The sequence below is a fragment of the Diaphorina citri genome, unplaced genomic scaffold (genome assembly GCF_000475195.1).
Source record: "Diaphorina citri unplaced genomic scaffold, Diaci psyllid genome assembly version 1.1 scaffold2616, whole genome shotgun sequence".
Classification (NCBI taxonomy): Eukaryota; Metazoa; Arthropoda; class Insecta; order Hemiptera; family Psyllidae; genus Diaphorina; species Diaphorina citri.
Window position 1 is genome coordinate 24,517 of NW_007380034.1, and position 21,672 is coordinate 46,188.

At 39.5% G+C, this 21,672-nt stretch overlaps 2 protein-coding genes and 2 long non-coding RNA genes across 5 annotated transcripts in view; 2 read left to right on the forward strand and 2 right to left on the reverse strand.

Annotated features, from left to right (window-relative positions):
* The window catches only part of LOC113471560, a 27,452-nt gene extending 6,223 nt beyond the window's left edge, over positions 1 to 21,229 (forward strand). Inside the window, exon 3 of the mRNA XM_026830802.1 lies at positions 21,050 to 21,229. Coding sequence (XP_026686603.1) covers positions 21,050 to 21,229 — 180 coding nt within the window. The remainder of the gene's footprint in view (positions 1 to 21,049) is intronic.
* LOC113471562 lies at positions 748 to 1,157 on the reverse strand. The gene is made up of 2 exons (XR_003394206.1): positions 1,038 to 1,157; positions 748 to 845 (listed from the first exon to the last, which is right to left on the reverse strand). It is a non-coding gene; the product is annotated as an uncharacterized LOC113471562 (long non-coding RNA).
* LOC103519231 (transcription factor AP-1) lies at positions 4,538 to 8,581 on the reverse strand. 2 transcript variants are annotated; one of them, XM_026830803.1, is made up of 2 exons: positions 8,281 to 8,581; positions 4,538 to 5,013 (listed from the first exon to the last, which is right to left on the reverse strand). In XM_026830803.1, the coding sequence occupies exons 1-2, from the start codon at positions 8,558 to 8,560 to the stop codon at positions 4,682 to 4,684; spliced, it is 612 nt and encodes a 203-aa protein (XP_026686604.1). In that variant the 5' UTR covers positions 8,561 to 8,581; the 3' UTR covers positions 4,538 to 4,681. The 2 variants fall into 2 exon arrangements, with proteins under 2 accessions (XP_026686604.1, XP_008482536.1); XM_008484314.2 differs by lacking the exon at positions 8,281 to 8,581 and adding an exon at positions 6,551 to 7,346.
* On the forward strand, positions 8,442 to 8,875 carry LOC113471561. Its single transcript, XR_003394205.1, has 2 exons — positions 8,442 to 8,519; positions 8,607 to 8,875. It is a non-coding gene; the product is annotated as an uncharacterized LOC113471561 (long non-coding RNA).
* Positions 21,230 to 21,672: the final 443 nt, after the last annotated feature.

Genomic DNA, 21,672 nt, shown 5'->3' on the forward strand with positions numbered 1-21,672 from the left:
ATTTGTATGACTTTTTTTTTCCAACCCATTCAAATTTGCCAAAAAATTCAACATAGGTATCTGACCTGCCATCACCACTATACGAACTTCAAGGTAAAAGAGAAGTTGTACCTAATAAATGAATACACAAATTTGAAATGAAACGAAATACTTGTTTAATAAACTGTTAATAACAAATAAAAAAGGTAAAATTAAAATTGTAGAAAAATAGGTATGTACATGTGGGCAACGGGAAGGAGAGATATCCACACCATGGATCGCCTAGGATGCACCCATAGCCGTTATCACGAGTGCAGACATTCCCCTAGTGGTTAGGAAGGAAACTAAGGATACCGCCGAGTATCAAGGTCCAGCGAGAGATCAGGGATTGGTCTCAGTCTGGTATCAGAATCAAACCTGCTCAGAACTCAGTGTGTGATAAGTAACGTACGGCCAGGGAGTCTCCTCCTCTCCTTTACGCGTTTGCCCACAGTTAGCCTTTCACTTGTAATATCGTTATCATTAGTGCCTCTTAGATTTAATTGTTACTTCATCCTTTTAATATCAATAAACTGTTTATCTTTTAAATCCCGCATATATCTTATTATTAATAATTCTTAGTGTAGTGTAAATAAATTCGTAGACAATGGAGATCCCGGAAGGCGGTGAGATCAACAATCTTCTCAACAAAAGCTCTCCTCACCCCCAGCGACCGGCCTCGCCTACATACATATATTAACTTCAAAGTCCTAACCAACTGTTTTTCTCTTTTTTTTTGGACGGTCCAGGCTCCAAATCATCACTTGGGCCTGGTCGGGGAACGGTGGACATAGGAACGGCCGCTGCATTATGCACCAAGGTGACGACTGCAATCAGAACACTATACTTATGAGAACCATTGTCAGGGTAGTGATGCGTAGATACTAATGAAGTGGATATTTGACAATTATGTTATCTGCAATTGTAGGTCTTATTATATTCAAGAAAGAGAGATCAGTGGTGATCGACTTTGAGATTTATACCTATACAGAGAGAAACATGATATGAGTAACACTTACGTTCTAGCTCTTCGTCTCCGGCGAAAGGATCCTCTTCTTCAGTGACAGTGGGAGTGGCTTTGTTGCAATTTCCCTCGCAGTTCGCGCAGAGCTTCGAACAGAAGAGACCGACGCGCCGGCACCCGCAGTTCTTTGAAGAAATCTTTGTAAGAAAAATCAAGGAATTTAAATTGTGTTAAGCGTGAATGCTTGTCTAAAATGTTGTTCTCCGCTACACTACGCTAAATTTCATGACTTGACTTGTATTCGAACCACCAACCTCCAGTTGCAGAGTCCACCGCGCTAACCACTGTAGGTACCACTGAATTTTGAAAGAAAAATAAATAAAATAAGAACGATACGAAATGTTTTTCCAAGGTGGTTGGTTAGTTCAGGCCAAAATTTCGTTTTTGAAATTTTGCTAAAACTCCCCAATCGTGTCGGAGGGCCGAATGGGGCCGACGCGACGGCCGTGTGTGATTCGTGTAAATGGAACTTTGCCCAAAAAACGGGCTGCAAATTTTTAGCATTTCCAGTCTGCGGAAATCAAAATGGCGGTTGGCGGGTATTTGAAATTTTGATAATTTTCGGCTCCGGCCCTGTGATACGTTAACTTTTCAAGTTTAAACTACCTATTTTATTTAAAAAACCATGTAAAAAGAAAAATTGAAATGAAAATCCACAAATTGGGTAAGTAGGTAGTTGGTATCAGTTAGGTGAAAGAGGAAATTGAGCAAGCATGTTCTGATTGCAGTCGTCACCTTGGTGTATGATGCAGCGGCCGTTCCTATGTCCACCGTTCCCCGACCAGGCCCAAGTGATGATTTGGAGCCTGGACCGTCCAAAAAAAAGAGAAAAACAGTTGGTTAGGACTTTGAAGTTAATATATGTACATAGGTACCTATTTTTCTACAATTTTAATTTTACCTTTTTTATTTGTTATTAACAGTTTATTAAACAAGTATTTCGTTTCATTTCAAATTTGTCTGTCGGTAGGTAACAAATTTTGTAGGTATCTACGTACCTATCATTAGGGGTCATATATCTACTAGTGTTTTAGGATAAGGCCCTAGGATCTAGGGCCCTATCCTAAGGCCCTATATGTAGGCGTTAAGTAACAAAAGAGCGGATAATATTGCACAAGTTGGCTTGCACAAGAGACTGGTAAACCTAGTCGTCTTTACGGCCCATGGGAGTGCCTTTAGACCTAGAGTTCTGTGGTAAACCCTAGTTAAGGCCCTATTGCTAAAGGACATTAGCTTCAGTACTAGGCTCTTGATGACACTGAGGTGATGGCCCTTGGCTGGAAGTCCTTCTTTGGTGGAAGTTGGTGGGCCATCCAGGTCGTCTCGGCACGTAGAACTGGCCATCATGAGGACGGTCTTGGAACCTAGGGTCCTATGATAAACTGTCCGTTCAGAACTGACTTAGCTGGCTCATCACCACATTGATCTGGCATCCGTTGTCCACATGTTCCATGACCTGTTCCTTGGCTGGAGGTCTTTCCTTTTTTTTTTCCTTGGTTTAGGGTTCTACGGTAGGGCTGGCCGTTCAGAACTGACTTAGCTGGTTAAACTGTTCGTTCAGAAACTGAGAACTTACTCAGCTAGCTCAATTCAGAACTAACTCAGCTAGCTCAATTTAGAACTGACTCAGCTGGCTCATCGCCCACATTGATCTGGCATCCGTTATGTACATGCTCCATGACCTGTTCCTTGCCTGAGAGTTCTTCCTGATTGGCTATCCAGGTCGCGTCCCAGCCATGTAACACCAGAAAGGTCTTGGGACCTAGGGTCCTTATGAGAACTGTCCGTTCAGACTGGCTTCAGCTGGGCTCATCACCACATTGATCTGGCATCCCATTATGTACATGATGTTCCATGACCTGTCTTTCAACGAGCACACTTGCGTGTTTCAACTTGGACGCGACGCTGCCAACTCGTTTTATTTTTCTCCCCTTGAAAATTTCCATCGCGCTCTTCTGCAGGGTTCGGCGATCGTTGCAATAAAAGTTTGCGCCTTTGCGGGCATTTGGACGGCCGCGACGCGGGTTCCGTTGCTCGCTTTGCGTTCGAGTTTGATGGGGGCGCTCTTGGGCGATTCCATGTCAAATGGGAGGACATTGGGGGTTATGGGAAGTGGAATTCCGATGGATGTGTGCGGTGTTCTAATCCTTGATGATGCATCTGAGGGACCTGGTGGGGGGAGCAGAGAGAAGAGTATCAGGGCGGAGTTATGAAACTTGGGGCGAGAGACTCCTTTTGCCGTCAAGGTTCGCTCAGGTTCAGCAAAATATCTACCAGGAAAGTTTACGAGAGCGAATTTTTTTGTTTTTTTTTTTTTTTTTTTTTTTTTTTTTTTTTTTTTTTTTTTTTAAGAGGTTTGACAGAGGGAACTTTAACTGCTATGGTCTTATCGTCCCGAAATCGAGGAGAGAAGGAAGACAGGATAGGAGAAAGCCAGCCGTTTCCGAGAACGAACATTATCCCATCAGGATAAAATCCGCCCCGGGCGGGAATCGAACCCGCGGCCTAGCGCTTACAAGGCAGACGCACTACCAACTAAGCTAACTAGGCTGGCTTGGGAGAGAGAGACTCCTTGCCGTGCAAGTTCAAGTTCTCAGTTCAAAATATCTACCAGGAAAGTTTAGAGAGCAAAATCTTTGTAAGAAAAATCAAGGAATTTAAATTGTGTTAAGCGTGAATGCTTGTCTAAAATGTTGTTCTCCGCTACATACGCTAAATTTCATGACTTGACTATACAACCAACCTCCACAGTTGCAGAGTCCACCGCGCTAACCACTGTACTACTGAATTTTGAAAGAAAAATAAATAAAATAAGAACGATACGAAATGTTTTTCCAAGGTGGTTGGTTAGTCCAGGCCAAAATTTCGTTTTTGAAATTTTGCTAAAACTCCCCAATCGTGTCGGAGGGCCGAATGAGGCCGACGCGACGGCCGTGATTCATGTAAATGGAACTTTGCCTAAAAAACGGGCTGCAAATTTTTAGCATTTCCAGTCTGCGGAAATCAAAATGGCGGTTGGCGGGTATTTGAAATTTTGATAATTTTCGGCTCCGGCCCTGTGATACGTTAACTTTTCAGGTTTAAACTACCTATTTTATTTAAAAAACCATGTAAATTTGTAAAAAGAAAAATTGAAATGAAAATCCACAAATTGGGTAAGTAGGTAGTTGGTATCAGTTAGGTGAAAGAGGAAATTGAGCAAGCAGCCTTTTGGATGACCTAGACGTCCAAGTCATATGAGAAAAGTGATGAAAAAAACTGGAGAACACTCATCTACAAGTTGGTAAGTTTGAAATATGGAAACTCTCTCCTTACATCCCACCCAACACTCAACCCCTCCATGGAAATGAGGCAACTAAATTATGGTAATTATGCAGAAGTCACGTCCGTGGAAAAGTGAAGCTCCTTTCAACTGTTCGTTCAGAACTGACTTAGCTAGCTCAATTCAGAACTAACTCAGCTAGCTCAATTTAGAACTGGCTCAGCTGGCTCATCGCCACATTGATCTGGCATCCGTTATGTACATGCTCCATGACCTGTTCCTTGGCTGGAAGTCCTTCCTTGATTGGCTATCCAGGTCGTCCCAGCATGTAGAACCAGAAGGTCTTGGGACCTAGGGTCCTATGAGAAACTGTCCGTTCAGAACTGACTCAGCTGGCTCATCACCACATTGATCTGGCATCCATTATGTACATGTTCCATGACCTGTTCTTTCAACGAGCACACTTGCTGTTTCAACTTGGACGCGACGCTGGCCAACTCGTTATTTTCTCCCTTGAGAATTTTCACGCGCTCTTCCAGGTTCGCGATGCGTTCGAGTTTGCGCTTGCGGCATTTGGACGCTGCGACGCGGTTCCGTTGCCGCTTGCGTTCGATTTTGATGCGCTCTTGCGATTCCATGTCGATGGGGGACATTGGGGGGGAGGTGGATGCGATGGAGTGTGCGGGTTCATCCTTGATGAGCATTGAGCCTGGTGGGGGACAGAGAGAAGAGATCGGGGGAGGTTAGAAACTTGGGAGAGAGAGACTCCTTGCCGTGCAAGTTCTCAGTTCAGCACAATATCTACCAGGAAAGTTTAGAGAGCGAAATCTTTGTAAGAAAAATCAAGGATTTTTTTTTAAAGAGGTTTGACAGAGGGAACTGTAACTGCTATGGTCTTATCGTCCCGGAATCGAAGAGAGAAGGAAGACAGGATAGGAGAAAGCCAGCCGTTCCGAGAACGAACATTATCCCATCAGGATAAAATCCGCCCCGGGCGGGAATCGAACCCACAGCCTAGCGCTTACAAGGCAGACGCACTACCAACTAAGCTAACTAGGCTGGCTTGGGAGAGAGAGACTCCTTGCCGTGCAAGTTCAAGTTCTCAGTTCAAAATATCTACCAGGAAAGTTTAGAGAGCAAAATCTTTGTAAGAAAAATCAAGGAATTTAAATTGTGTTAAGCGTGAATGCTTGTCTAAAATGTTGTTCTCCGCTACATACGCTAAATTTCATGACTTGACTATACAACCAACCTCCACAGTTGCAGAGTCCACCGCGCTAACCACTGTACTACTGAATTTTGAAAGAAAAATAAATAAAATAAGAACGATACGAAATGTTTTTCCAAGGTGGTTGGTTAGTCCAGGCCAAAATTTCGTTTTTGAAATTTTGCTAAAACTCCCCAATCGTGTCGGAGGGCCGAATGAGGCCGACGCGACGGCCGTGATTCATGTAAATGGAACTTTGCCTAAAAAACGGGCTGCAAATTTTTAGCATTTCCAGTCTGCGGAAATCAAAATGGCGGTTGGCGGGTATTTGAAATTTTGATAATTTTCGGCTCCGGCCCTGTGATACGTTAACTTTTCAAGTTTAAACTACCTATTTTATTTAAAAAACCATGTAAAAAGAAAAATTGAAATGAAAATCCACAAATTGGGTAAGTAGGTAGTTGGTATCAGTTAGGTGAAAGAGGAAATTGAGCAAGCAGCCTTTTGGATGACCTAGACGTCCAAGTCATATGAGAAAAGTGATGAAAAAAACTGGAGAACACTCATCTACAAGTTGGTAAGTTTGAAATATGGAAACTCTCTCCTTACATCCCACCCAACACTCAACCCCTCCATGGAAATGAGGCAACTAAATTATGGTAATTATGCAGAAGTCACGTCCGTGGAAAAGTGAAGCTCCTTTTTGTATTCAACCTAACCCTATAATAACACTAAGCACTGCTCTAATTGTGAAAACTCCTTCTTGCGTTTAACCTAACCCTATAATAACACTGGTCACTGCTCGTTTGTGTCAGTTCCTTTGGTAGCAATATTCCACGGACGTGACTTCTGCACAAGTATACCCTAAATGGTAGATTTCATAATAATCATAATACAGTTCACTAAATTTCATGACCCAAAGTCCACCCACCCTGAGGTTGCTTATGAGTTTAACGGAGGCCTGTTCCACAAAGCACAGAGTCATTCATGAACCGACCACTGGTTGAAAAAATTATAAGTAATCTAGATTTTCTCTTACCGTCAGAAGAATTCATGTCTATGTAACAGCTCATATTTGGCAATGCTGAATTGACCAGATTAGTTGTGTCGGGGAACTCCTCGTGCATGGGAAACTGATTTGACGAGTCTAGCGTTGTATAGGTGGCACTACTGGAATTGGACGAACACCTTGTCATATCAAACGTATCATTGCTATTTTCACTTTTCAACAATTTAGACTGTATACTAGAATCGGACGTGTTGTTTTTCAGCTCATTGTAGGTGTCTTGGAAGCTCTTTGCCATTAGCTCCTGTTCTTCCATGATGTTTGTTGAGAAGAGAACTTGTGTTGGTGTTGGTGTCTGATTTGAGCTCACATTTTGCATGATGAATTTCTCGATTTCTGGTGTAGTGAAATTAAGTTTGTTTAGATCGGGACTTGACAACACTGGGATATTAAGATTCAACATTGGATGATTGGGGAGCCTCAGTCGTGGCTTCTTTGCATTCTTGTTCCCTTGACTATTGCTATTGTCCATCCCTGGTTGGAATTCTAGTTTTAGATTTCTTTTGAGTGGGTTGTTGGGCATATTTTGATTTGTTGATGTGGGCACCAGTTGTTGATTGTCGTTTTTATTTGTGTTGGAATTGAAGAAGTTATTCATTTTTGGAGCCCAGAAAACTTAGAATGCCTTGTCAGTTAGGATCACTTAATTGTTCAGATTATAATTGTGATATTGATATTACAACAAATAGAACCATCTCAAAAGCTATGCAGAATTGATGTGTCTGACACTTGGTTGAAGTTCTGAAACAAAAGAGAAAAAAGAAAAATTCATCATTAGATTTGAATCTTCAGAAATACTATTGCCCTGGTAAATTCTCCTTTTAAGAAAAGAGATATCACACATGCTGGGATGTGTTAAAAAATCAAGGATTTCAATTGATAAGGTACTCTGCATTCATAACATTATAAATTAATAGGTAGGTATTTAAATGAGATAAGTAAATACTCGAGTCAAATGGTTCTATGCCAAACAGTCAGGTTCAAGCCAATTTGTTTTCTTCTTCACAGCGAGAGAAAAATAGAAGTGATGCAACAAAAAGGAATTAATAACAAATCACTTGGAATGTTTTTTTCTTGATTTTATTTTCAATGGAAAACTGGTTGGTATGTGTCCAGATATCATACATGCCATGGTTGGCAGAAGAAATGGGCAGTAAAAAAAAAAAAAGATGTTTTGTTTGTTTCTCGAGTGATAAAGTGACATTTTGTATTTATCTCTCTATGCTAGCATTGGCAATTAAGGTTTATTGAAATATGGAAACTCTCTCCTTACATCCCGCCCAACACTCAACCCCTCCATGGAAATGAGGCAACTAAATTATGGTAATTATGCAGAAGTCACGTCCGTGGAAAAGTGAAGCTCCTTTTTGTATTCAACCTAACCCTATAATAACACTAAGCACTGCTCTAATTGTGAAAACTCCTTCTTGCGTTTAACCTAACCCTATAATAACACTGGTCACTGCTCGTTTGTGTCAGTTCCTTTGGTAGCAATATTCCACGGACGTGACTTCTGCACAAGTATACCCTAAATGGTAGATTTCATAATAATCATAATACAGTTCACTAAATTTCATGACCCAAAGTCCACCCACCCTGAGGTTGCTTATGAGTTTAACGGAGGCCTGTTCCACAAAGCACAGAGTCATTCATGAACCGACCACTGGTTGAAAAAATTATAAGTAATCTAGATTTTCTCTTACCGTCAGAAGAATTCATGTCTATGTAACAGCTCATATTTGGCAATGCTGAATTGACCAGATTAGTTGTGTCGGGGAACTCCTCGTGCATGGGAAACTGATTTGACGAGTCTAGCGTTGTATAGGTGGCACTACTGGAATTGGACGAACACCTTGTCATATCAAACGTATCATTGCTATTTTCACTTTTCAACAATTTAGACTGTATACTAGAATCGGACGTGTTTTTCAGCTCATTGTAGGTGTCTTGGAAGCTCTTTGCCATTAGCTCCTGTTCTTCCATGATGTTTGTTGAGAAGAGAACTTGTGTGTTTTTCAGCTCATTGTAGGTGTCTTGGAAGCTCTTTGCCATTAGCTCCTGTTCTTCCATGATGTTTGTTGAGAAGAGAACTTGTGTTGGTGTTGGTGTCTGATTTGAGCTCACATTTTGCATGATGAATTTCTCGATTTCTGGTGTAGTGAAATTAAGTTTGTTTAGATCGGGACTTGACAACACTGGGATATTAAGATTCAACATTGGATGATTGGGGAGCCTCAGTCGTGGCTTCTTTGCATTCTTGTTCCCTTGACTATTGCTATTGTCCATCCCTGGTTGGAATTCTAGTTTTAGATTTCTTTTGAGTGGGTTGTTGGGCATATTTTGATTTGTTGATGTGGGCACCAGTTGTTGATTGTCGTTTTTATTTGTGTTGGAATTGAAGAAGTTATTCATTTTTGGAGCCCAGAAAACTTAGAATGCCTTGTCAGTTAGGATCACTTAATTGTTCAGATTATAATTGTGATATTGATATTACAACAAATAGAACCATCTCAAAAGCTATGCAGAATTGATGTGTCTGACACTTGGTTGAAGTTCTGAAACAAAAGAGAAAAAAGAAAAATTCATCATTAGATTTGAATCTTCAGAAATACTATTGCCCTGGTAAATTCTCCTTTTAAGAAAAGAGATATCACACATGCTGGGATGTGTTAAAAAATCAAGGATTTCAATTGATAAGGTACTCTGCATTCATAACATTATAAATTAATAGGTAGGTATTTAAATGAGATAAGTAAATACTCGAGTCAAATGGTTCTATGCCAAACAGTCAGGTTCAAGCCAATTTGTTTTCTTCTTCACAGCGAGAGAAAAATAGAAGTGATGCAACAAAAAGGAATTAATAACAAATCACTTGGAATGTTTTTTTCTTGATTTTATTTTCAATGGAAAACTGGTTGGTATGTGTCCAGATATCATACATGCCATGGTTGGCAGAAGAAATGGGCAGTAAAAAAAAAAGATGTTTTGTTTGTTTCTCGAGTGATAAAGTGACATTTTGTATTTATCTCTCTATGCTAGCATTGGCAAATTAAGGTTTTATGATAAACAAATAGATGTGCACTGTAATTTGAGTTTTTCATTTAAAATTCCATTTTTTCCCTTTTGAATAATCTCCAAATGAACTACCTATTTGAAACATTCTGTTCTGTAGTATTTGTTTAAAAAGAATGGAAATCCTTGAAAACTGGTTCTGATAAAGACAAATAAAAAAATACATGGAACAATATTATTATCTACATAGTGTTATTGTGCCAGTGTATTTTCTTAATGTGATTTTTCTGAGTTTGTCTCAATTTTTAAGGATTGTAGGGTGGTAACAACAAGTAGAACCAACTATTTAATTATTCAATCAATTTTTATTTAACATAGAATCATACTTACCTAAAAAAAAGAAAAAAAAATCATCATTATCATCCCAATCTGTAAAATCTACATAAATCTCAACAAAGGAACACAGTTATTCTATCTATTATTTTTTAATTAGGATGTTTTATTATTATTATTTTAGTGTGATAAAAATAAGCCCCAAGTATGGGTCCATAGCCATAGACTGTATAAACCTAACCTCAAATTCTACTGATAAAAGATAAACAAGGCTACTCACATCAGCAATGATCACAAGGGATTGGTCCAATATTAAAACAAAAATTCACAACAATAAAACCAAACAAAATGCTTCAAAGGAAAAAGTCTTAAATGTTTCTTTTATACTGATAAAGAATACAGAAAATGGTAAGAAAAATTGAAAAATATTTAAACAAATACCTAACAAATCAGGTAGGTACTTATGCAACACTTGAGAACAAATTGAACAAACACAACACTTTGAAGAAAATAATAGTAATAGGTATGTATCTCAATTGTTTTTTTACAGTGATAAAGAAAAAATGTCAAGGAAAAATATCTCCAAAGTTAAAAAATATCAAATAGGTAGTTTACAGTGATAAAGAAAAAATGTCAAGGAAAAATATCTCCAAAGTTAAAAAATATCAAATAGGTAGATGAAATACCTAGAACTACAGTGATAAAGAAAAAATGTCAAGGAAAAATATCTCCAAAGTTAAAAAATATCAAATAGGTAGTTGAAATACCTAGAACTTGGCTAGTACTTGTAGAACTTGGCTAGTACTTGAACAAAAGTAAACAGATTAGATTCTAGAAGTTGGAATTTACTTGGAAGTTTAGAGAGTTGATAACGCGCTGAGAGTATGTGGAACACTGAATGGGAATGTATGACTCATACTTGGGATTGAGTTGGGGTAACCCCACACAAGTTTGATGGAGGTAGGGGAGAGAAACTGTGTGTGGTGGCTCTCAACTTGTACTATAATAGCATCTCCAGTATTCTATTGCTATTATTAATAAAGTCCCTCTAAGATCATGGAAATAGTAAAAAAAGAAGGTCCTTATAAAGAACAGAAGGGAAATTACACATAAAAATTGACCTGCAAGATTCATAGAAAAATTTACCTTCAAAAATCATAGAAATACATAAAATAAGAAAGCCCTTATAAAAGAGAGTGGTCAACTTGACAGAGGACAAAAAATTCACACTAAATAATGAAAAGACCAAGAAAAGCCTTACAGAGAACAAAATGAAACAGGTTACAAATAACAGAAAAATTGACATCCTAAAGAAGAAAGAAAACTATGTTAGGAAATGACAAAAAAATAAAGTGAATTAAATATAGGAAAGAGAAAAAATAAGAAGAAAATAAAAATTCTAGTAAAAAAAGCTAAGAAAAGGACAAAAAAATAATAAAAAATAATGAAAAATAAATAAGTAGGTGAATAAAAGGAGAAAAATAAAAAAAGAAGAAATCTAAAAAAAAAACAATGTGGCTGATGCATCTAAGTTTAAAAAATTTCTCCACGCCACACCTTAAATCTCAAGCCGCCTCCAATTCATACCGTGTTTATTATTAGAAAAACACGTCACCACAGAGCCTCCTCATTGGTCGAGAGGGCGAGTAGTTGCTTCTCCCTGTGTTACAATGGGAAGGGGGTTTTACTATGTCACGTGACAGCATCTCGTAAATTAATAATAAAAAATAAATAAGTAGGTGAATAAAAGGAGAAAAATAATAAAAGAAGAAATCTAAAAAAAAAAAACAATGTGGCTGATGCATCTAAGTTTAAAAAAATTCTCCACACCGCACCTCAAATCTCAAGCCGCCTCCATTTCACACCGTGTTTATTATTAGAAGAACACGTCACCACGGAGCCTCCTTATTGGTCGAGAGGGCGAGTAGTTGCTTCTCCCTGTGTTACAATGGGAAGGGGGTTTTACTATGTCACGTGACAGCATCTCGTAAATTATCATATTAGGATAGGAGTCAGGCTCGAAAATAGGGTGATTGCTGTGATTAGGGTGTCCGATCCTTTCCAGAGGGTGTGTTTATGTACTGGGCTGAGATGAGCTCGGACGACGTGGGATAGCTGTCCCCGGCGGCAATCGTAAATTATCATATTAGGATAGGAGTCAGGCTCGAAAATAGGGTGATTGCTGTGATTAGGGTGATAGGGTGTCCGATCCTTTCCAGAGGGTGTGTTTATGTACTGGGCTGAGATGAGCTCGGACGACGTGGGATAGCTGTCCCGGCGGCAATTTAATGAAGAGTTTAGTTTTGTTTGCTGTAATCTGTCACTTAAGTATTCAAGAATTCAAGTGATATTTATGTACAGGATGGGCTATAGGGAATGGTTTATGATGTTTATCTGATTGTACAGGGTGTCCCAAACTGTTTGGCTGAGGGACGTTAAACAGGGAGAAGATCAGCTTAGTCTGGCTGGGGGACTTTAAACAGGGAGAAGATCAGCTTAGTCTGGCTGGGGGACTTTAAACAGGGAGAAGACCAGCTAAGTCTGGCTGGGGGGACTTCAAACAGGGAGTAGACCAGCTAAGTCTGGCTGGGGGACTTTAAACAGGGAGTAGACCAGCTTAGTCTGGCTGGGGGAAAGATATAGCAAAGGTTGAGTGCGAAGAACATTCACTCGTAAAATTTGTGGCCAAAACCAAATGTCAGCCCAAAGCAATTACCCTAGCTAGGGCTGATTGAGAGGCTGACGGAAAACGCCGACCCCGTCTGTACATGGGAAAAGGAAAAAAAAAAAACTTTGTGGACTGTGGACACCCTGTATACTAATGTTTATTGATATAATTATGTATGCATTTTCACACTTGTACGAACTAAGGGCCAGGTTGGATCTTGTGTGTATGCTGATAGCCCGTGGCACAAGGACATCAGGTATAGTTATAGGTACAGGGGAACCTACAGCCTAACCAAACTAAACATCAACATTTTCGGCCGATTACGGCCGGTCGGAAAGATAGAAAAAATCTCTGTAAAATTACTAAAAAAAAAAAAAAACCTGAAAGTGAACTTATTTGGAAAAGTTGTCAGCTCCCATGGTGTAGTGGTCATTGCGCTCGCTTTGCACGCGGGAGACCCGGGTTCGATTGCCGATTTAAATTACAACTAGGTATAATGGAATCCCTCTGACCCCTATTCCCGGCCCTGGAAGTTGTTTTTTATACTACAAACTACAAACACTGCATGTTGGAACATGAATGATAAACAGGGGCGGAATCGGTATGCATAGTATGATATATTCTAGTTTGTGACCAGGGATGGACTTGCATTCGCCTCCTTGGGAAGAGATGCTGCTAAAAAAAAAAAAAAAAAAAAAAAAAAAAAAAAAAAAAGGTTTTCGTCCAGTTCAGACTTATGTGGCGTATGGTACAGGTGGACCAATAAATGGTACGTTTTTTAGGTGGGCGAATAAATGTACACTTACCCTATAATGGAATCCCTCTGACCCCATTCCCGGCCCTGGAAGTTGTTTTTTATACTACAAACACTACATGTTGGAACATGAATGATAAACAGGGGCGGAATCGGTATGCATAGTATGATATATTCTACTTTGTGACCAGGGATGGACTTGCATTGTTGTGGTCAAAGATGAAAATCAAGTTTAATTTTATGATTATTTTTCAATTCATGCAAATGAATATGAAGATGCTGCTCGCATGGAAGAGATGTTGCTAAAAAAAAAAATCTCAAACTATTGAAATCATCAAGATTATTAAAAAAATCATTATGCATGTAAATTCCACACTACTTATCAGAGTACAACATGTAATTATTTGATTATAGTGTATCAAGGTAAAGGAATAAGGAGAGGTATGATTGTATGAACCCATAGATTCTTCAATCTTCATAGCTTGAAGGTTTTTAAGGCAGAATTTCTGAGGGTGTGGAATTGTCTACATTTCAGAAATACAGACCCCATAGATTCTTCAATCTTCATAGCTTGAAGGTTTTTAAGGCAGAATTTCTGAGGGTGTGGAATTGTCTACATTTCAGAAATACAGAAAAGATTTCAATGGAGAAAAAAAAAGTGTAAAAAAAAAAAGATCTTGTGGTGTGTGTTTAAAGATTACCATAAATTTCATGTTATCATGGATTTTATAAAGTTCTATGTTAATTTCTGTCACATATTAATGTGCTTTACGGTGCTATGATTGCTAAATTATAGAGCAAGTACCTATGGGTACACAGATAGTAAATAATAATAAAGGAAGGACGGACTAAAAATTCAAATTATCTAGGTAAAATTCAAATTATTTTGTTGGTTTACATTAAAAAAAAAAAAAAAATGTATTTAAAAAAATGGTTATGAAGTTAAGAGATTGGGTTGTATGTCGAGGAGGAAGAAGAAAGATAATTATGAAGAAGTTACTCACCTATTTTTCTACTTTTCCTTTGTGTTATGCGGTATGCCCAAAAAGGATATATGTGTATGGGCTTTTGTGTTCGCGTGCCCGTTCGAAATGAGAGATCTGAGTTTTTTTTTTAATTTTTCCGAGGTGATTTATGAATACAAAATTATTGACAATGATATTAGGTTTATAATACCTGCTATTGGTAGGTAACATAATATTATGTAGATGCAAAATAAATCTCAGCATATTTATGATTAAATTTTCAGGGTTCTTTTTTATTCTTGCCTCGTGTTGGATGCTCGTCAGCTCGTGTTGTGGTCAAAGATGAAAATCAAGTTTAATTTTATGATTATTTTTCAATTCATGCAAATGAATATGAAGATGCTGCTCGCATGGTCCAAAGCAAAATATTCAAGAATTCAAGTGATATTTATGTACAGGATGGGCTATAGGGAATGGTTTATGATGTTTATCTGATTGTACAGGGTGTCCCAAACTGTTTGGCTGAGGAACGTTAAACAGGGAGTAGACCAGCTTAGTCTGGCTGGGGGGACTTTAAACAGGGAGTAGACCAGCTTAGTCTGGCTGGGGGACTTTAAACAGGGAGTAGACCAGCTTAGTCTAGCTGGGGGACTTTAAACAGGGAGTAGACCAGCTTAGTCTGACTGGGGGACTTTAAACAGGGAGTAGACCAGCTTAGTCTAGCTGAGGGACTTTAAACAGGGAGTAGACCAGCTTAGTCTAGCTGAGGGACTTTAAACAGGGAGTAGACCAGCTTAGTCTAGCTGAGGGACTTTAAACAGGGAGTAGACCAGCTTAGTCTAGCTGAGGGACTTTAAACAGGGAGTAGACCAGCTTAGTCTAGCTGAGGGACTTTAAACAGGGAGTAGTTAAACAGGGAGAAGATCAGCTTAGTCTAGCTGGGGGGACTTCAAACAGGGAGTAGACCAGCTAAGTCTGGCTGGGGGACTTTAAACAGGGAGTATACCAGTCTGGATTTCCCTTGCTAAAGATATAGCAAAGGTTGAGTGCGAAGAACATCCACTCGTAAAATTTGTGGCCAAAACCAAATGTCAGCCCAAAGCAATTACCCTAGCTAGGGCCGATTGAGAGGCTGAATGCTGATGGAAAACGCCGATCCCGTCCGTACACGGGAAAAGGAAAAGAAGAAGACTTTGTGGACTGTGGACACCCTGTATACTAATGTTTATTGATATAATTATGTATGCATTTTCACACTTGTACGAACCAAAAAAGATATATGTGTATGGACTTTTGTGTTCGCGTGCCCGTTCAAAATGAGAGATCTGAGTTTTTTTTTTAATTTTTCCGAGGTGATTTATAAATACAAAATTATTGACAATGATATTAGGTTTATAATACCTGCTATTGGTAGGTACTTTTTATAGGTAGGTAACATAATATTATGTAGATGCAAAATAAATCTCAGCATATTTATGATTAAATTTTCAGGGTTCTTTTTTATTCTTGCCTCGTGTTGGATGCTCGTCAGCTCGTGTTGTGGTCAAAGATGAAAATCAAGTTTAATTTTATGATTATTTTTCAATTCATGCAAATGAATATGAAGATGCTGCTCGCATGGTCCAAAGCAAAATATTCAAGAATTCAAGTGATATTTATGTACAGAAATCAAAGAGAGAAAGGATACAGGATAGGAGAAAGCCAGCCGTTCCAAGAAAGTCCACCCCGGGCGGAATCAAACCCGCGGTCTAGCGCTTACCGCGGCAGGTTTACTTGCGTTCAGTTCGTTGGTCATATCTGTAGGCAGTGTACATGTGTCAGCCATTAAAAAGAATCATACCTCTAAAAAAACCAATAACCAAGGTATTAAAAAAATTATGACATGGTTTTCCTTGAACCCGTGATCTCTGGCTTGGTGAACCAGCCAAACTGTTAAGAGACATGAAAGTTAAGAGCAGGTATTAATGTATGAGTATTAAACACATCATATTGCACCTCGACCAATTTTATCGTGTTATGTTATTAGAACTTATTAGTTATTGATTTATTATTACCTACTCAGCGAGACATGAAAGTTAAGAGCAGGTATTAATGTATGAGTTTTAAACACATCATATTGCACCTCGACCAATTTTATCGTGTTATGTTATTAGAACTTATTAGTTATTGATTTATTATTACCTACTCAGCCTCGGTGGTGTAGTGGTCAAGGCGCTCGCCTGGTAAACAGGAGGGCGTGGGTTCAATCCCAGCCGAGGTATGGAATTTTATCCTCAATATAATTTGAGAATTTGACCATAATAATAGTAGTAGCCTACTGCTGGAGTGAAGGCACTTTTCAGTCCTATGCGAGCAGTATAAATAAGCACTATTATTATTACATAGACTGGAAGATAGCCTTTTCACAATTTTTGTAGATATCACAGCATTACTAAGTGCCTCCTTTGCAATCAATTTCCTAGTTTTTCCATCTCCGAATTACCTTGTATGAATTTTATTTGTACGAGAGGTGAGCCTTTGTCTGTTGGTTTTCTCGATCTCAGGGTTACCTCATGTACTGATTTTCTTGGTATGATGGTGTTGTATTGGAATTTGAACCCGAATACAATAGGAAGGTCAGATAAAACACGATTGCATATTGGTTTCATTGTGGTACTCAATGTTCTGGTACTCTGTGTAAGGCGTCTTTCAGGTATCCCAACATGTTGTTAACTTTGAGGGTTTTTTTTTATGAGGAGGAAAAATCTTTATGACTTCTCCAGCATGGTGTGGAGGGTATGCTGGAGTCACGGCTCAGGGTATGGTGTTTCGTCCTTCTGTGGCACCATTCCTGGCCGCTCAACCCGCTAAAAAACCTCTCCGCTCTTCTTTCTTGGTCCCGGAACTTTTCTGTTATGACCTCGGGAAGCAAACTTTGAGGGTACACGGAAAAAATCCATCTTAAGGTGTGTCCACACAGCCGACGGCCGTCGATGGACTATGTGTGGACACACCTTAAGATCCCATCTAAGGCGCACTCCTTGATTACAAAGTCTGGAATTCCTTAGGCCAGCCACTCACTATCAGGTAGACCTGACAGGCGGACCTTTTCAGCCGTACCTGTCAGGTCTATCTGTTAGTGTGTGTGCTCATCAGGTAGACCTGACAGGCGGACCTTTTCAGCCGTACCTATCAGGTCTATCTGTTAGTGTGTGTGCTCATCCGGTAGACCTGACAGGCGGACCTTTTCAGCCGTACCTATCAGGTCTATCTGTTAGTGTGTGTGCTCATCCGGTAGACCTGACAGGCGGACCTTTTCAGCCGTACCTGTCAGGTCTACCTGATAGTGTGCGTGCTGATCAAGTCCATCTGTCAGGTCTACCTGATACCTGTGAGTGAGTGGCTGGCTCTAGACGGCGAGCTTTGAGTTACATAAAGCACACCTTTATTTTCAATGCCCAGCGCCTTAGGTATTAAGATGTTGAAGAACCACCATGAACAACTTTCAGATGCCTACGTCATCCTAGGAAGCCTAGAGATGTACGGATGATACTCGTATATCCAGCCGTTGCCAAACTGGAGGTCATTGGGTAACCCTCCCAGGTGAAAAGCTGCTTTTTTACTTTCCTTATCCTATAGGAAGGAAAGTAATGTAATCGGGTCAAAATTTCGATGGTCAGTTTTTAGTGCCAAAACACTATCCAGCCGTTGCCAAACTGGAGGTCATTGGGTACCCCTCCTAGGTGAAAAGCTGCTTTTTACTTTCTATTTTTACTTTCCTTATCCTATAGGAAGGAAAGTAATGTAATCGGGTCAAAATTTCGATGGTCAGTTTTTAGTGCCAAAACACGTTTTGAGGTCTCTAGAGCCTAAATCCAAAGTTTCAGCCATTGGTCCGTGTGTGTGTCTGTGTGTCTGTCTGTCTGTTTGGTTGAGATTGGTGCTGCGGTTGGCGGTATTTTGACCGCTTTTTGGCGGTTTTTGACCGTTTTTTTTGGCGGGTTTCAGCTATACCGACAAATTCTGAAGAATAAAAGGCCAAGTTTTTATTCAAAATGGTCGACCTATAAAAGAAGTGAGATCAGAAAATCGAGGCAAAAAGAACTCTTTTCCCTTCAACCTACATTCCCCGTTTTATGTGTATGTTGAAAACTCTGATTCTCAATTCCTTTCTCCTTAATTTTCAAATCTCACTTCTTTTATAGTCCGACATTTTTTGATATGGACTTGGCCTTTGTTCCCCTCATTTGAGTTCTTGTGGGAGATCTCACTCCGTTTTTTTCCAAGTGTGTATTGACCCTTAAAGACACGAAAAACTGTGAATGTAGTTTGAAGGAAAAAGAACATGACTTAATTTTCTAACCTCACTTCTTTCAATAGGCCAACATTTGTGAATAGGAACTTGGCCTGTCTACACTTTTGTGTTTTTGTGGGGGATCTCACTCCTTTTTTTTCAAGTGTATCTTTAGTATTTACGCATAATGAGTACAGATTTCCTTAATAATTGTTACCTAGCTACAGGCTCCATGTTTGCGAACTTTTGCGCCATTTCCCGTGAGCTCATACTCAAACTAAGATGGTTAGATAAGCTAGATTAGTCATAGTTTTTGACGTACATCCGTCAGTTTATATTGAAAACTAACAAGGATTAGATAAGCAAAATTACTAATAATTCACTAATTTGGAAAAAATGTGATGAGTTTCTATCAATTTCACGTGAAATATGTGGAATCATTTTCGAGTGATGAATACTTCTTCTTCTTTTTTTTTTTTTTTTTTTTTTTTTTTTTGGGGGTTTCTTGGTAGGTTGCTTGGCGGTATTTTGACCGCTTTTTGGCGGTTTTCTACCGTTTTTTGGCGTTTTTCAGCTATATTAACTAAACGATTAGAGGTATTGTAAAAGTTAGGGTAAAAGAACACTCAAAAAAGCATCATTCAATAGGATGAGGAAAGTCGTGTGATGTTCACACCAGATTTTTTTCGTTAGGTTTAATAGAGGGAACTGTTACTGCTGAAGTCTTAGGCGAGCCACTGACACTCACTGTCATATCAGATAGACCTGAAGGCGCTAGGCAGACTTCTTCAGCCGTTCTTGTCAGGTCTACCTGATAGTGTGTGTGTGTGCTCATCAGGTAGGCCTGACAGGCGGACCTGATAAGGTGTACCTGTCAGATCAACCTGATCAGGTCCCCTGTCAGGACTACCTGATAGTGTGTGTGCTCATCAGGTAGACCTGACAGGCGGACCTGATAAGGTGTACCTGTCAGATCAACCTGATCAGGGCCACCTGAAAGTGAGGGTGATGGCCTCAAGAAGGTTGGTAAGTGCTGAATCCTACACTAAGGTTTGAGTAGAGTTATCAGGCTAAAGCTCTTCTTCATCTGACTAACTTTAAGGCCAGCCACTCACTATCAGGTAGACCTGATGTTCTTCTTCTTATTCGCCTTTTCCCGTGTTCAAACGGGGTCGGCCTTTTTTTGTCAGCCTCACAATCGGCCCTAACTAGGGTGATTGCTTTGGGTTGATATTTGGTTTAGGCTACAAATTTGTACGAGCAGATGCCCTTCGCACTCAACCTTTGCTATTTCTCTAGCAAGGGAAATTTCAGGTATACTCCCTGTTTAACGTCCCCCAGTCAGACAAAATAATAATACTAATAATAATGAGGAAAGTAATAAGTCCTTCTATGGGGACAGACAGACAGACGACACCGAAGCGAATACAATAGCCCGTCCCTTATACCTTTTTTTATTACTATCGGAAAAATGAGTCAGTCGGCCGAAAATGAGCGATATTCAAGTCCTGTTTCTTCCCCTTTCCGTTAAAGCTAGAAATCAAAAATGCTTGGAAAACTGGAGAAGATCATTTTCTCGAAGCTTTAAGCTCGAATGGGACAAGAAGAAATTATCATCAGAAGAAAGAAGATCTACGAAAGAATGAATTGCCATAGACCTGAGCTGTTTCCTCCTCAGTCGACACAAACTTGAGCTATGTATGCTAAAGTTTTACACGAGGAGGATGCAGCTCAAAGTTTATTAAGCTTGAGATGGAATAGATCAGTTGCGCTTACTTGTGTGATGTTTCAAAGTCATAGAGCAGGAAAAATGAGGACCAACGGAATTTTTCTTTTTCTCAAAAATGTGTCCATGGTAATGGTAGTTTGTTTATTTGAAATCCTAGTAACATCAACAGTAACAACCCCCTCCACATGGGTTTCCCTCAGAAGACAGCTTTCTACTTGAAAATAGTTGGATAGGTGCCTAACGTAGTGTACTATCTGACGAAATATCAAATAAGTGTTTTTTTCCGTATTCTATGTTTTTTTTTTACTCTTTGGTATTTCCAATGTTTTTTTTTTTCCATGGCTTTCTTTTAAGTGGCAGTGTTCTCCTGGAGAACCTCTTACACCCAACCACGCGAAGAGGTCAGTAGCTTAGCTTTTTACTTTCTATTACTACAGTATCCAAATTTTCAAAATCGGGAAATGGTTGGAAATATCCGTTTTGGGATCCCCTGATGTCAAAGAAAGTAAAAAGTGCTTTTTAGCTCATGGTCTGTATGTTACGTATTACGTACGTACTACAGGTTTAAATGGGAAAAAGTAGAAAGTTGTGAACAAAATATCCGTTCAGGATACAATTGCCTCGGACGGGAATATAACCCACGGCCTAGCGCTTCTAAGGCTGACGCTATTCTATTTTTTTTCTAATCTATTCTACTCATGTTCTATTCTATCCTATTCTATTCTATTCTATTTTCAGGTGGATCTCACAGACCCGCGCATCCTGTGGTTCAAGGATCGAACCCTGGACTATCTGGACGAGCTATTTTCAGGTGGATCTCACAGACCCGCGCATCCTGTGGTTCAAGGATCGAACCCTGGACTATCTGGACGAGAGCGGACAAGATGCCCTCTTCTACGATATGCTATCCCGACATGAGGGCAAGGCCGGGCACGATTTGATGCACCTGTTGAATCACCCTGTATTACAGTTTGGAGATAGGAACTGTATGGTGACTGCGTACAAGACGTACTATGACAGGGTGGTCAAGGAATCGATTCAAGTGGAAGAACTAGGTAGGAACCACACAGTAGAATATTAAAGAAGCTACCTAATGTTAGTTACACTGTATAGACGTTATGTACGAGTAATTTTGAAGAGTTTTGATACAGGAAACTGTAGGAATGTCAAAATCGGGTGATAGATTAATTTCCTCGATACAAGATCGAGAATCATCAAATCGCTGTAACAATGGAGATCTTGTCAACCCGAAATCGAAGAGAGAAGATGGATAGGATAAAAAGCCTGCCGTTCCGAGAACGAACCTTATCTGTTTAGGATAAAATCCACCCCGGCGGGTGGAAATCGGTTGGATTTCTCCT

Excerpts from the sequence above, each read along its gene's own strand:
- LOC103519231 (XM_008484314.2), bottom strand. The coding sequence starts at position 7,175 with ATGAATAACTTCTTCAATTCCAACACAAATAAAAACGACAATCAACAA. Across the intron at positions 5,014-6,550 it reads AGACATGAATTCTTCTGACG|GCTCAATGCTCATCAAGGAT; the intron begins GTAAGAGAAAAT and ends GTCCCCCACCAG.